The 15697-nt window shown below is 53.7% G+C and overlaps 1 protein-coding gene and 1 non-coding gene across 3 annotated transcripts; both read right to left on the bottom strand.

Moving 5' to 3' along the window:
- Positions 1-239: 239 nt before the first annotated feature.
- On the bottom strand, positions 240-15215 carry PRRC2A (proline rich coiled-coil 2A). Of its 2 annotated transcripts, none has more exons than XM_031435060.2 (31): positions 15030-15215; positions 13046-13220; positions 12372-12549; positions 11911-12010; positions 11742-11814; positions 11261-11404; positions 10948-11099; positions 10675-10754; positions 10391-10533; positions 9995-10085; positions 9665-9881; positions 8782-9256; positions 8133-8323; positions 7611-7908; positions 7038-7248; positions 4977-6839; positions 4318-4589; positions 3985-4115; positions 3615-3744; positions 3427-3512; positions 3001-3234; positions 2730-2870; positions 2538-2609; positions 2256-2402; positions 1986-2068; positions 1594-1804; positions 1404-1499; positions 1064-1276; positions 857-951; positions 688-778; positions 240-578 (listed from the first exon to the last, which is right to left on the bottom strand). In XM_031435060.2, exons 2-31 carry the CDS (start codon positions 13155-13157, stop codon positions 441-443), a joined length of 6468 nt encoding a protein of 2155 aa, XP_031290920.2. In that variant the 5' UTR covers positions 13158-13220; positions 15030-15215; the 3' UTR covers positions 240-440. The 2 variants fall into 2 exon arrangements, with proteins under 2 accessions (XP_031290920.2, XP_031290919.2); XM_031435059.2 differs by having other exon boundaries at positions 2256-2420; positions 15030-15214.
- Positions 12732-12862, bottom strand: LOC116147869 (small nucleolar RNA SNORA38). The gene has a single exon (XR_004131460.2). It is a non-coding gene; the product is annotated as a small nucleolar RNA SNORA38 (small nucleolar RNA).
- Positions 15216-15697: the final 482 nt, after the last annotated feature.

The raw sequence follows: 15697 nt of genomic DNA, 5'->3' as shown, positions 1-15697 counted from the left end.
AGCTACAAACTGGTTACCAAGCAACCTCACAGGCACAAGAAACAGATTTGCCCAGGGAAGCCCAGATGTAATTCCTGGCCCACACAACTTTAAGATACAATAAAACAGTTTAAGTGTTGAGGTAGTTTGTTACAAGAGATCACTGAAGTAATAGCAATTCCCTGAATGAAACCACTCTACAGATCACCTGGCATCAGACTATATGACAAGAGATTGCAAACAGCCAACCCATCCCCAAAATCATTTTGGAAATACTTTTTTTAATCCTTTTATTCTTCTTTTTTTAACAAACGGCCCCAGGGATAGGGGACCAGGGGAGGGGGAAGGAGGGGAAGCAAGGCCCCAGCCCTACAACCCTTCTCCACCCACCACCCCTTTTCCCCCTTATATATTTATAATCTATATACAAGCCCCGGGGATAGGGGGCAAGGGGAAATCCCTCAGCGGGGTGGGGGCAACCCAGGCTCCTTGTCCCCTCGGGACCCAGGCTCCTCTGCCCTTCGGGACGGCCCCTCTCGAGGTGGCCCTGTCCGCTCCCAAGGCTTTGGCATCCAGCGCAGGGTATCAGATGGGGACGCCTGGGGGACAGGTACATGTGCAAGAGTTATGTCAAAGGGAGGTCAGGGATGGAAGAACAGGAACTCAGGTGCTAACTCCTGTAAATTCAGACAGGAGTTTCTCCCTCACCTGCTGGTAAAGGTCGATGCGCTGGGTGCGGAAAACTCCACTGTAGGTGGAAGGCGGGGCCTTGAGACGGCAACTGAGGCCCGAGAAAGACCTACAGGAGGAAAAGTATTTGAAGTGACCAAAGAAGTCCTAGGGGACAGGCAGTCTGCATTCCATTCCCTTCTCTTGCCTTCCAGCTGGGGGAGTACGTGACGACCCAGGTCCCCCAAGGTTGCTGTTCAATTTTCGATAATCCTGGAACGGCTTTAGTTCCACTGGGTGCAGCTGAAGGAAAAAAAATTCATGAGAATCCTGCCTTTCAACCCTTTAATCTTGATACTGAATTCCTACCCCTAAACTCTCAGGGTTCCCTAGCACCTCAGTTCCTGTACCTTACCTCTGCTCGCCCCAAGCTAGGGCCGAAGGGCCTGGCAGGTGAAGGCAGCACCCCAGTAGCAGGAGCAGGTGGGGGCCGCACAGCCAGACTAGGGGGCTGCAGAGCAGGGCCCACAGGTAACAGAGAGAGGGGAGGTGGGGCGGGAGGTGGCGCTGGTGGCAGGGAGCCAAAGTTCACCACAGGCAGCTGTGAGTCCACCATGGGTAGAAGCATCTGTAATGAGAAACATGGGAGTGTGTGTGGGGAACAGAGAGGAATGTCAGAATACCAGGAATAGCGTCCAAACAAGTTAACAAAAAAAGAAGCTCGAAAGAGAACAGAATGAGAACATAAGCAGTACCTGCTGGGCAGGGGCCCCTGAGGGGAGGAAGCCACTTTGGCCACTAGGTTGCAGAGTAGAATAAAAATCTGAGGGGGATGGCAGATCCTGACGCACCTGTTGGGGAACAGGGAGAAATACGTCAACTCCCCAAAAAGCATTCTTCCCCTCACCCCTAACTCCCCAAGCCCAGCACCCACCCACCTCTTACCTGAAGCAAGGGAGGGTCTGGTAGAGGGCTAGGGCAGAAAGCTGGAGAGTAGAGGAAGGAAGGTGGAGGGTAAAGAACTCCTCCAGCCGGCAATTTCCCCAGCTCTGTTGCTTGCAGTGCTGAGAAATCCAGAAACTGGCCCTTGACGGCCACCCCAGAGAGCAGAGCAGAGGGTGGAGCTGAGCCTGGGGGGAGGTACAGGGGCTGTGATCTGTAAAGAAATTGGAGCAAGGATGAGGAGAGGTGTCAGGAAGCCAGGGTCATTTACTCCGTTAGCCTTAACCATGTGGTAAGTTCACTAGCCTCTGGGTACTCTAGAAATACCTTACTCTTTCTTCTCCCCTAAAACACGGCTCCATTTCCTTCTGAAGTCCACAGAAATCTAGTCTTACCTGTAAGGGTGCAGCGAGGGTGTCCCAGGGCGGAAGCCTCCACTGTTGGGATGTAACTGAGAGTCTATGGCTCCCCCTGAGACCTGAAGAAGAGTAAGGCTGGAATAGTTCCAATTTCTCTCGTCAAGAAAAGCTCACCCACCCCCCACCCACTATAGCAAAAGCAAGGAGAAAAATGAAATGACAAGAAGGTATAAACTACAAATTGGAAAGGTTTGATTTTAGAAGACAGTAGGCAGAAAGGGTCATGGGATAGGAAATAGGACCTACCTGAGAACTGGGAGGCCCAGGGCTGCCATAGAAGACCTCAGGGTACAAGCGTTGGCCTGAGGAGCTGGGCTCTGGGCCATGCCCAGAACCCATGTTCTTGGATTGTGGCTCAGCTGAGGCAGAAGCACTGGGGAGCAGCTCCCAGTCCTGGGAAATAGGAATGGCCTGGGAAGGAGAAGCCTTATCAAGAGGGCTATCTGGGCATCCTGGATGCCCTGGTGACTCCCAGACACCTTATCCAGAAGTCTAAAGCCTTTCCATCAATCTCACTCTCCCACTTACCTCAGTGACTGATGCAGTTAGCTCCTTCTCTGCTTTTAAACTATCTCCTACCACTAGACGCAAGTCCGAGTCCTGTGATCACAAGGCAAGGGAGATTATCCCATGTATCAGACGTGTGTCCTCCACTTCCCACTTCTAACCCTTCCCTTCTCTCCAGCCAACCCAAGTCACCCAGATTCACCCCATTCAGACCTTGTCACTGGTACCAAACTGGACTGGGGGACCAGGTCGATGGGCTGGGCGGAGGGAGCCAGGCTCTGGGCCTCGGTCTGTACGCTGCAATCGTTCTGTGCCAATGGGCCCAGGGGGCAGAGGCTGCTCCCGGGGCAACTCCTGTATTGGGCAACACAATGAAGGGTTGGGGAAGGGAAGGCCAAATCAGCACACATAGGCAGAGGAAAGGGCAAAGGTAAGGTCAAAGCCAGAGTCCCAAAAACCTTCTTACCCTTTCGTGGTGATTTACCTTTCTGTCCCCATCATGGGGCGCAGGTGGTCGTCTCCTAGGAGGTTCAGAGGGTTCAGAGCCAGGTGGACCCTCACCAGGAACAGCATTCAGAGGTGAGGGGCCTCCAGGCCGCTTGGGGGGTCCCTCTGCTGTCCCCTTGAGTCCTCCATCAGGGGAACTTCGCTGGCTGCAGGGACCTGATGACACCTGAGAATCCCCACTCAGGTCCACCCCACTGTCAGACTGACTCATCTGAGAGGAGTGGAAAAGGACTTAAGTCAGAGTAGAAAGCACCCCAATATACCTGACTGATGTACTCACACAAACTAAAGAAAGGAGACAACTGCATGACCAAACAGCCCCAGACTCATTCCAAAACGTGGGGAATTAAGACCAGTGCTCAATAAAATTCCAACTCAGACACTCCCTCCCACCCTCACTTACCTCTGTGCCAGCCACATCCTCAAAAGGACTCAGGGGTTCCATCCAAGGCTCTACAGAGCCAGGCTGGAAACTCTTTCGGCTAGTGGCTGGGAACAGCACCAACAGAACAGAAGTGAGAAAACAGTTCTGTAGCTCACCTCTCTCTAAGCTCTCTAACACAGGCCTTCCTTCTGCTCAGCTTAACTCACCAGTATGTAAACGGTTCCAGATTTGAGGGGTCAGGGCCTCTGTTCCTGCATCTCGGGACTCTCCCTGAGGGCCTGGGCCCTCGGGTTTGGGGCCCAAGAATCCAGAGGTATGAGAAGATGGCAAAGATTCCTAAAGGTTAGAAAAGTCAGAAGCAAAACATGAATGAGGGCATTACGGAACGTAAGCAGCTGAGACAAGAGTGCCCCACGTGTGGGGCAAAGAAACATGGGAGACAAGCAGTGACTAATACTGAGGCTTCAGGGTGAGAACACAATGACACTAATAGGACAGAGACTAGAAAAAAAGAAAACATGAGTAAAAACGTTTAAGTGAGAGCAGCTAAGCACAACCTCAAGCCCCACCCCTCACCTCCTGTAGCAGCTCTGGTTTTCTGGGAGGTCGCTCTCGCCGTTTGGGGGGGAAGGGATTGACCCCGGCAGAGTCCCGGGGAGTCCCGCCCACCCCCCTCACCACTGGCCCTGGCTCCTCCAAGTGGGGGTCTGGAGAAAAGGGGAAATCTGTTAGCATCTGCCTTGCTCCATCACTGACCCGAGCACTTCCTCCTTACTCCACCTCCCAATCCTTCTACCCTCAGTGCAGACATCTGGCATCAAGGCCCCCCAGGCCACAGAATCTTGCCCCTTCAGCATCTGATCTTCTGTGGGGATGGAGACACGCACACCCTTAGTCCCTCCAGCTTACCTGAATCGATGCCGTTGTTGTTGGCCCTCTGAGGATCATACCGGGTTGGGGGCCGAGGGGAGGGGCCTTGAGGGGTTTGGGGAGCTCCAGGCTTGGGCCTTGGGTGGCTCCCTGGTGCAGCTGCACTTCCTTGGCGGCTGCTGAGCTGCGCCAGGGCCTGTTGGATGCCAGCAGGGTTGCTGTGGATAACTTGGTCCAGGCGGAAGACAGCAGAACTGCTCGGGGGCGGGGGAGGCAGAGGAAGCCCTGGGGGACGCTCCTCCGGAGGACGGCTGAAGAGAACAGAGCATCAGCTCCAGTTGTCACAAAATTGTTATGTTTTCCCTAGAAATCGAACTCTACTTCATCTTCGACCTGTCCTCTGCTAAAATCCAGGTGTTTCTGAGCACTTTTAAGCAATTATACACATACATATCTATGATGGGGAGCAAGGATTATGGGTGTTCCCAACTTATCAATTGCTTTCCAGCTGCCTTCCCTCAACACAAATACCCCAGTGCCTAACAGCTTAGCCTGTGCCCTCAGATCTCAAACTCCACAGCCCCCAACTTCACACCTTTCCCTCAGGTTTCCTCCGCACCTCCACCCTGATTTTTCAATCTTCCCCATCCTGTTTTTAACTCTACAATTAAACTTTGTAACAGCCTGTTCCTACCCACCTTCGGTTCTTGGGAGAGGGCCAGCTCCTCTTGTCCCCTCGCCCTGGGCCGGTCCTCCCTCCAGGACCCCCACCTCCTCCTCCACTGCTGCCGCCACCACTGCCAGCCTTGCTGCTTGGGCCTGGGCGCCGGTTCTGCCTTTCCATGCCGGGCCGCTGACTTGAGAAGCTCCGCTTGCTCAAATCCTTGGCTCTCTGGCTCAGATCTCCACGGGACATGGCTGAAATGCCTGGTCCACCTCCAACGCCCCCAGGAGTCCCCATAGCTTTGGGGGTTAGCAGTGCTGGTGGGGGAGCCTCCTTGTCTCCCCGGCGCTCACTAGCAAAGTCGCTGCTCTCTGACGCTGTCTCCCATTCCTCATTGGCTTGGTCTGAGTTCTGGTTTGACAGATCAGGAGACTTGGCAGCTGCCCTGCGAGGAGGTGGAGGCACTGCTACTGTTGTGAGGGCCTCCTCCGGTCCAGGAGAGGAGGCTGGAAGGGTTAAGGAAGAGGGCTTGCCCTCAGTCCCTCTGGCAGCATTCTCCCGTTCCTGTTTCAGCCTCCGGAAACGAGGTGGTTTGTCCTGCTGCTGAGCCCTCCCATGTCGCCTCCTCCTGGGCCGCTCCCCATCTTCCACACCCATACCAACATTGCTGCCTCCACTGCTGCCTCCTCGGGCCATAGGGGACAAAGGTCCTGGAATCAGCTTCTCTTTCAAAGGCTCCTTATTTGGTGGCAAAGGACCTGTTGGAGGCTTCTTAGGAGCCAGGGACTTGGTTGGAGGACTCCAGCCTGGGCAAATGGGGGGAGGGGGCCGCCCTCCCCCTCGACCCCGGCGGGATGGCACCCCTCTGGGAGTGAAGACACGCCCACCCCGGGCAGTTGAAAAGCGGGCTGGGGCTGGTGAAGGAGGTGCTTCTGATGATGGGGGAGCAAGAGGAACCTGGGTGAGAACTCCTTCCTTGGGTGTGGGGGCCTCCTTGTCTGATGGGGCCAGATCACTCTCATGGGTCTCACTGCCTGTTTCTGAGCCCCGCTGACGGCGCCGCTTGGGGATCTCTTCATACTCTGAACCCTCACTTCGTGTCTCGCTGGCAGTGCGGCCTCGGGGAGCAGGGGGATGATTCGGTCCCCCGGCCCCACCTCCACGCCCATCGTCTCCACGGAACTCTCGGTAACTGCGGAACTCTCGGCTTCGGGTTCCCCGCCCCCGCCCCCCATAAGTCCCCCGAAAACCCCTCCCTCTGGCAAAATATTCCCCACGGCCCCGCCCCCTGCAAGAGTTAGGACCCACTCTTTCATAGGAATAGTCCCTCCGAAGCCTTGGGGCAGGGGAAAGATTCCCACTTGGTGGGGTCTCCTTGGGGCCCCCTATCTTCCCCTTTGCCATCTTCAGTGGGTCTGGCTTTGGAACTTTAGGGGTTTCATCCCCCTGTTCAAGGGGCTTAGGGGGCAGCTCTTCAACTTTCGTAGGTGGTGGGGGTTTCTTTATAGGCCCGGCCCGGCGGGGAGGGGCCCCAGGCTCCTCCGGAGGGATTCCACGACGACTGCTGCCCGGGCGAGGTCCCCAGCGGGTCTCAGTGCGGCTTTCTCTGCGAGGTGGCAGGGGGCCTTGGCCTCCAACTCCGCGGGCAGGCTTCCGGCCAGCTTCTGGCCCTGTTAGCTGTGGAGTCTCCTCCTTGGGGGTTTCCTTCTTGGGTGGTGGAGCTTGTATCTTGGCCGCCTCATCACTGCCTGGGGGCCAGGGGAGTGGACGGGGCCCTGGGGGAGCTGTCTCCTCCAGAGGGAAGCGAGGGATTGGGGGCCCAGGGGCTCCATTCTCAGGAAAGCCTGGATAACTGGCCAGATAGGGTGGTGGGGGAGGTACTGGAGGGGTCTCGCTCCTGAAGAGGGAGACAGAAAAGAACGGAAATATCTCAAGACGAGGAAAACAGACTAGGTAGGGAAAGAGAATACTTTATTATGACCCAGACACTCCTTTCATGTTTATCCCTATCACCTCACCAATAATCCAAAGTACCTTTTCTCCTACCCCAGATCTTTTCACTATGAAACTCACCCATTTCTCTCCCCAGACTCACCTCATCCCCTTGTCGTCCTCATCAGCAGCCTGGCGCAGCGGTGAGGTAAGTGGGCGGGGGTCAGCAGGGGTGGTGGTGAAGACATCTCCTACCCAGGCCAACTTTGGATCCACTGGTGGGGTGCCCCGGTCCCGTAAGAGTGGGGGTGCGTGGCGTTCAAATGGCTCTGAGCTTGAGCCCCCACTGTCTGAACGCTCCCGGGGAACTAGGCCTGAGGAAACAAAACAGTATGAGAAAAACCCTTTTTTCATGTTACAGGCCCTTCAGCACAAAGTATCACCCAGTCTAATCCTCCATGTCTGTCCAATCAATGTCAGCACCTCCATCTCCTGGACCTTGTCTGCTCTCCTGAAACAGAGTTGTCCACTAAGCTTCTCTATAAATGAAATCAATCAATAACCCCCACATTAATCCTGGATAAAGAACTACTCTTTCATTCTTGCAACAAGAAGTTATCTCAGCAATGCTAAGCTTCCTCTTAACTAGTAGCTTTTCTTCTCCATAGCAAGATGCTGATCCCAACTTCCAGGACTAAGAGGTTCCCTGTCCCCTACCCCTCCTATGGCCCCTTACCAGAGGGGTGCACACCAGGAGGGTAGAAGTCCAGAGGGGGCCGGCCTTGGAGGAGCCGGGGGTCCACATAAGGAGGAATCATCATCCATCGGGGATCAAAGTTCATTGGGGGCATGGGTGGGGGCCGGCCCAGAGCACCTGGGTACAGGGCCTTGGGAGGGGGTGGTGGAGCCTGTGGAGCCGGCACAGCCCCCAAAGTCACAGGCTGTGGTGGTGATGGGGGCACAGGGGCAGGTGGAGCGGAGCCCTGTTGATGCTGCTGCCACTGCTGCTGTTGTTGCTGCTTCAAGAGCTGCTCCTGGGGAAGGAAAAAAGGAGATGAGAGAGGCATTAAAGGCCCCAGACAGAAAAAGGAGCAAGATAAAGGCAATACATAAATGTTACAAATACACGGGCTAGATGGAAACTAGGGTGACATAATGGAGACAGAACTGGTAGAGGGACCCAGAAAGTAACTTATGGATAGAATGAATGTTGAAACCAAGGAAAGCAGCAGTCCTTAAGAAAGTAATTCAGCTTCACCTGCTGCTGCCGCTGGAAACGAGGAGGCAATGACTTCTGATATTTGGGGTAGCCTGAGCTTTGGCTGGGGGGCTGCCGGGTGGGACCAACCCCATCACCCTTGGGTTCCACCTTTGGGACCGGAGGTGTGGCAGGAGAAGGAACCTCTTCTGACAGTTCAGGACCCTCTTTTGAGGGCAGCTGAGGTTCCACTGCATTGAAGAAAAGACAACAATCAGAGTAGCCTAGTCTACCAACAGATACTCCATCAACACCCCCATAATTTCAGCTCTCACCTCTAGCTCCCCCTCTAAAGGTTAAGACTTTCCCATTTAAAACCCATGAAAACACTTCATGGTATTTCAAGAGCCAACAGTGGTGGCATTAACTTCCCATGAAATCACCAAAATAAGACACTTTCTTCAGTCTTGCTCCATGCTAGGCCTATGGAAAGTGGTTTTAGATCACTACTTACTCAGGGATTCAGGTACCAAAATCTTTCCCCTTTAGATGTCCACACAAGCACAAGGACCCCTTTTACCCCTACCACAGACAGCCCAATAAACCAAAATAGCTGCCTTCTATTTCGTTTACTCCCATCCTTACCACCTGCACCCTCGACCCCAAGCAGAGATCTGGCACCTGGTAGTACCTATCACCATCTCCATACCTGGGCTGGCTTCGAAGCTGCCACTGCTGGTGCTACTGGTACTGCCACCACCACTCACCAGAGTGGGAGCTGGAGCCACACCTGGAGTGGGGGTGGACTGGGCAGGAGCCATCTGTGCCGGCTCTTCTGGTTCTTTTTCAGGCGATGGGACTGGTGCAGTTGGAGGAACTGGAGGTGCGGGCAGTTCCTTGGGGGCTGCAGGTGGTGGAGCAGGGACAGGAGGGGCAGCAGGTGGTGCAGCAGGCTCTGCTTTGAGCCGCTTGTCAGGTGCCCCAAACTTCTCATCGAGTCGCTTGAGCTTCTCAGCACAGGCTGCCCTGCGCTCCTCCTGCATGCGCCGCTCCTCCTCCTCTCGCCGTCGCCGGGCCCGCTCCACAGCCAGGGAGATTTCAGAGGAAGACTGCTTTCGCCGCTGTCGCCATGCCTCATCCTCGTCTTCGGGTGCTGGGGGCTTGCAGGGAGGGCCCCCACGATCCTGTCAGTGGGCAGACCCAGCAGGGCCAGAGGTGTCAGTCATTATGTTTCTTACAATCTCTTTCAGACTCACCAACTGTTTCTAGCTGTAGGTGCAAAGACCAGGCCTTGGGGCCGATGACCTCTCTGGGTAGTAACAAACTCATCATCCTAGTCTTGTTTCCTCTTTCAAAGACCCCAAAACCCAGGTCTCCCCGTTTTTCCTAACTAGCAACCAATTTCTCTGTTAACCCAGACTTGCTTGTCACCAACAATGTTCAACCTTTTCAGAGATGCTCCACAGCTCTACACTTCCTGCAGCCCATTTCTGGCCTTCCCTCCCGCTTCCTCTATTCCTACTGCTTCAATTACTCAGCTGAAACTAATCTCCCACAACTAACCCTCTCAACCCCTCATTGTAGACACTCACTGGGTAGTCCCCAGGGGGGCCCCAATTCCCGGCGGGGCCCCGGTGAGGTGGGGGTGGGGGAGGCTTTGGGGCAGGAGGCCCCGGCTCTGTCTCTGGAGGCCGAGAGGTCTCTGCCCAGGCCGTCTTAGGAGGGGGCGGTTCGCTGCCGGGGGAGTTGCCCTTTTTGCCATCTGCTTCAGGGGGCCGTTCCTCACCAGCAGCTGACTGGGACTCCTTGCTGTGAGCAAACCAACAATGGAATTAAAATCAGCTGAAACCCAGAGCCTTTAAGAGTATATTACTGTGAGAGAAACTGAGCTCCCCTCCTCTCCCCAGAGGGCCCTAACTCACTGGCCCTCAGCTCCCTCCTCATCGGAGTCTCGCCCATCTTCCTCATCGCTGAACTTGAGCTTCTCAGTGTAGTCAACCTCCTCGTGGGCCCCTGAAGAGAAAAGTGATGACTGGAACCCAAGCATTCTGCTCTCTAGTCTGATATCCACTGGAACACAGGAAGGGATCTGGAACTACACGACAAGATGCACTACCAATGCCAACTGCCCTCCCGATGGATGTCTAGATCCACCATGGCTCCTGTCACTCACTCCTCTCAGCTCTCTACCAGGACTTGGCTTTCCTCCATGTACCTCCCTACCTTTCAATGTCTTTTATCACACCTGACCCCATTTTATTTCCTCACCAGATTTTGCCTTTTAAAACTAAAATACTTAGTCCTTAATATCCACTCACCTGCCCAACCATCATCATTCTCCTGGTCCAACTGGTCAAACTCTTTGAGGTTATCTTCTTTAAGAATGGAAGGCCGACCCACAGGCTCTACAAGGCGCATTGGTGGTCCTGAGCCTCGGGGGCCTGCCACACGGGGAAAACGGCTGTGTATGAAAAGGCAAATAGGAGAAGAGAATAAAACAGTTTTATAGACACACGTAAGACCAAGCCTCCTCGCTAGAAAACCATCTTCCCCAAAAGGCTTCCCCTCTCCCCAACCACAAACCCAGAACTGGATTACTCACCTGGGCCCATCAGGAGTGGGGTATCGATAAGGCCCCTGGGGTCCATACGGTGGAGGAAACGGGAGATATGGGGGATACATCTGCAAAAAGGCCCAACAGTAGCTGCTCAGAGACAGTCAAATAGCCAACCAGCTCCCTAAACCTATCATCCTCCCCCGACCCTCACTCTATGTCACAGGCTCCTGTTTTCCAGCTGCCCTCTCCACAAACTAAGTCCTAACCCTTAACTCTCCAGCTTCCAGTCCAACCAATCCAAAACACATCCAAACTCACGAAGGGCGGCATCATTCCGCGGTAGGGAGGGAACTGGGGTGGGCCTGAAGGCTGCAGCCCAGCCCGGGGATCATGGCCATGATGAAGTTTGGAGTCCGGGCCCTCCAGCTCATCAGGGCCACGCCCACCTCCGTCCCTCCAAGTAGTAGAATCTGTATTTTGAAAAAGGCAGAGTGTGAATGTAGCTGAAAATGATGGGGAGAAAGATAAATAAGCCAGTACTTAGTTCTGAGATGGAATAAGGTTATGTCCTGCCCAAGAGGGTAACTTAATCACTCCTTCCCTCCCTCCCTGCCTCACAACAGCCACTCACTTTGGGGGCGGAGGTTTAGTCCGGGCCCAGACGACTGTTCGGCAGACTCCCTTTCCTTGGCAGCCTTGTCCTGGTCGCCAGCCGCCTGCAGGGTCGGAAATTCCTCTCGAGAGAATCGTGACAGTAGGCTTGATGCCCTTCCACCTGTTGGGGTTGAGGTTCAAGAATAGGAGACAAAAATACATTTACTGAGAATGCACCATCAAAGTTGAAGGTCCTGATGGGTACCAGATCCAGTTCCACCTCCAAACTCACCCACTATGTATTAGGTACTCATTCCCCAAGAAACAAAGTCAGTTCTAGGACACTCTCCTCACACTTGTGTAACACTGAGACAAACTTGCTCAAATGCCCTATAAAACTGAATATGCAGCCCAAAATTTAGTCAAAGAGGAATGAGAACACTTCGCTGAAGGTATAGTGCAAGGCTCCTACCTAAAAGGGTGCCTGGAGAGAGCTCCCCAAACAGCCCTTCACTCACCATCTCCATGTGCTCCATGGGTGACGCTGGCTTGTGCCCAGGACTTTACCCCGCTTGGAACCGAAGGAGTGTTCTGGGGAAGCAGTGAAATAATAAATGGCAATGTGGGTGAGGAGATACAAGCCATTCTTGCCCCCCAACCCTTAAGTAACATCCATTTCTTCAATACCTCGGGGGTTGCTGGGGGTCGTTTCGGTTGGTTGGAGGCAGGCGTCTGTGAAGCCGGCAGTGGCTGCGATTCCGGCGGCTGAGCGGTTGAGGCATCGGAACTAAGGAATGGTAGAATAAGGTTATTCAGAGCCTAAGATGGTTGTGGCTCTCCTGCTTATCCAACTGGTCGAGGACAGGAACTGAACCCAAGCCTCTTAGATACTGGTTACAAATACTAGAACAAAATGCCATAATCTTGTCTTACTGCATAGGCTGAACTGTTTCTTCCAACTTTCTATCCATCTGACAGAAAGCTAAAAGGTACTATTCCCTAGTCATTTAACAGGACTGCTGCAGTAGGCAGGAGAAAATCTTCTCTGTCTCTGACTCTTAAGTGGCAGGGCTAGACCAAGCGCCAACTCTTCCTGAAGTTCAAAGTTAAAATACTCGTAACTCTGGGTCCCCCAAGCCTCTGTCTACCTCTTGGGGTCGGACTGCTCCTGTTTGCTTGCCCATCCTGTTCCGTCTTTCGGCACTAGTGAGACGTTGGGGTCATTGCCTTTGTTCTCGGCTTTCAGGCTTGGAAGGTTGGCTGGGGGTGGCATACGCCGTGCAATGGCAACTTTCCCGAGACTCTGCAAGCCATGGCGAGGGGCAACTGGAGAAAAGGTGGAGGATGAAAAATGCCTCAGAGATCTGACAGCATCCTACCCTAGGCTCCATTTAGACACGCATCCTCAGTCTCATTACCCAACTTCTCTTAGAAATCTTCCCTCCCTTTGCCCTAGGCAAACTCAGAAATCCTATCAGGAAGACTGAAATGTTTTACATTCAATACTTCTTTGTGGGATGGCTGATCTTGAGCCTGCAAGGTGCAAGCTGGCCCCAGATTTCTCCAAATCCACATTTCTTTGCCTCCAATTCTTACATGTCCAAAGATAGGAAACCATAGACACGCCTTTGTAGGAGGGTACTAGTGTTTACCCAAAGTGCAACATGCCCTATGGGACCCAAGACAAAACTGGAAAGTCTCTAGTGTTCCTCTTTTTTTTTGATGTATGTACTACAGCTGTTTCCCTTTGGAGAGCTCTAAAACACATGACCCATTCATGCCCAGCCTCCAATAATTAAGCACATCATTGCAGGACCCTCACCAGTGGGTTTCTGGATCTCTAAGGACTTGCCCTTATACGTATCAAACAGGTTGAGCGAGGAATACTTCTTTCCATCCTTCCCCTTGGCAGTCGGCCCCGAGCGATCGGACATTGCGCTGGAAGCTCATTGAGTACGTTGGGTCCTGCAGGCACCTCCCCCAAAACGTGCCGGAGCCTGTGGGCCAGACACCAAGTGTTTCAGTCTCTGTTTCATTTACAGATTCCAACAGAAAAGCCTAGATGCTCCCTTCCATTCTCAATAGGGGCCCAGATATGTGGCTCTCTCATGTCTTTTCCTCCCATCTAATCAAACACCCCAGTCTCTTTAAGCAATCATTATCTACTTAACTCCCAACAGAGCCCAAATGCCATGTTCCCTCTTTTCCCCAGACATCTCTTGCCATGAAAATGCGAATAAAAATTCAGTATCTTCTTGTGTAAACACCCTCCCTTTTGTGCCAGTCTATAAAGGGCAGCAGCCTCTTCACTAACCCCACAAGTAATAACCTCTTCTCCCTCCACCAAAATCATTTCAGAGACCTACAATAAAAAAAAGAGCAAGTCTAAGCCCCAGAGAAAACCAGAAAGAGGAATACAGCTCTATCATGTAAGGTACAAATATCTAGATCCCCTACTTATTAGACACTAGCTTCCTAACTGTGCCCCGGGTTCTATTCTCAGCAGCCTCACTCCCATCTGGGAAGATTTGCAGGAAGGTATGCCAGGAGTTTAAGGATTTTATGAGCCTGCTCAGCCAGACTTGGGGCTGGTGCCAGAGAATTCCTCATAGAACAATTGGGGCTCTACATACTCCCAAGTTATAGAACCAAGTATTTGGGATAACCTATCTTTTCCTACACTTGCCCCTATCCTGCCTCCTGGAAGAATTTTTTTTCATTAGATGAAACACTGGCAGGCTCTGGTTCACCTTCTGGAGATGTGAGCGAAACAAAAAACATAGACACCCTGCAAGCTTGGGGCCAAGGCCAGAACCAATTTCATTTTCCTTCCCAGTAAAAAGGCCTATCAGCAGTCATTTCTTTCCCTAATGCCCCTTGCTCCTTAAGCAGGCCAAATGCTCCATCCTCAGTTCCTGAGCGACCAGGCATTCATTTATAGAAAATAATGTAAAGGAAAAAGATGGAGGTTGGTGGGATATCCAGACAGGACCAGGATGAAAGCTGAAATCAAGAACTTTAAGACAGGTTAGATGAGGGGATGGGGGTCTCTTTGCAGGTATTTAAGGTCAGTCTCTGAAGCAAAAGGAGACAGAAGAATTGTGGAGTGAACAGACTAAGACTAATAAAAGAGAGTTAATATGAAGGCAGGTGGAAAATAATACACGTAAGCAGGAGTTATAGGAAAAGGATGTAGATCACAGTAAGGGGGGCCAGTGTCAACAGGCCCAGAAAAAAAGGGGGGGGTGGGATAGAAAAGACATAGAGAATAGGAAAAATGAAAAAAAGCAGAGGGGAGACCGAGGAACGCAAAAAGCACAGATGCAGGATAAAAACAGGGTTTCAGAGTGGGAGTGACTCGAAGCGAAGTGGGGCGTCAAGGGGATACCCTAGCGCTGAGTGATGGGAGGGGGTCCACTATGGAGGAAAGAAGATTCTGGGAGAGCACAGTCAGGCGCGGCCCACCCCAGAGTGGCCGCAGAGAAGGGGGCCCACAAATAGGGGTGAGAAACCAGGAGCGCAGTGGAGAATGGGGAGTTGCGGCCCAGGAGTGAAGGTCGCTCCAGGAAGCCAGGAAGGCGGGAAGGTAAGGACAGGCTGTGGACTCAGAGGAGGGCTGGAGGTGCGGGTCCCCGGGTGGGAGTATCGGAGGGGGAGGGGCAGGCAGGGCCCGGCAGCAGGAGGACAAAATGGCGGCGGCTAATGGCAGCTTCTCCTCCCCCCAGCCCGCCGCCGCCGCCACCGCCGCTGCCACCACCGCTCCCGCGCCGGAAAAGGGCGTTAGCATTCGGCTTGCCCAGACTCACCTGGCCGGGTGCGCGGGGGTCCGGGACCGGGGCCTAGGGACTCCCCGGAGTAGGATGGCGGTGGGGCGGGGGCGGATGGCGGCGGATGGCGCCGGGTTCGGCTCCTCCCGTCTCCCTCGCTCACTCCGCGGCTGGGCTCCGACTAACGGCCCATCCGGGCAACCGCCGCCCCCGGGAGCGCCCCCCCACTCCCGCCTCCCTCCGCGCCTAGACACGCCCCTTGATTTGCATAAAGGGCGGGGCGCTTTCTACCGTATTCCTCTTTACTTCCAGGGTTGTCCTTATTTTAAAAAAAAAAAAGGCCTGCGAAGCAGACATGGATTATTTGCATAAAGAGGAGGGACTTACAAGCGCTAGGACGCCGGTTGGCTGAAGAGACGGGCCCCCGGCGTCGGCCGTTGAGACGTGTAGAGGGGGCGGAAATGCGGCGCCGGGCGGTTGGGTCGCAGAATTTGCACGACAAATAGAGAAAGAGGCGGAGCGTGCGTCGTGCGTTCGTGGAAAGATGAGAGCGGAGAAACGTAGGGACGCCGAGAGTAGAAGGAAACGATGGTAGGCCCGTGGCGTTTCCGGCGGAGGAGACGGAGCTAGAAGACGGGGCGGAAGGGATTAGTTGCCGGAGGGCGGAGCTAACGTAACCAGGGAAGAGTCCCAAGTCATGCATTTCT

Source organism: Camelus dromedarius, chromosome 19, assembly GCF_036321535.1.
Source record: "Camelus dromedarius isolate mCamDro1 chromosome 19, mCamDro1.pat, whole genome shotgun sequence".
NCBI lineage: Eukaryota > Metazoa > Chordata > Mammalia > Artiodactyla > Camelidae > Camelus > Camelus dromedarius.
This window is presented reverse-complemented; position numbering and strand designations above follow the sequence as displayed.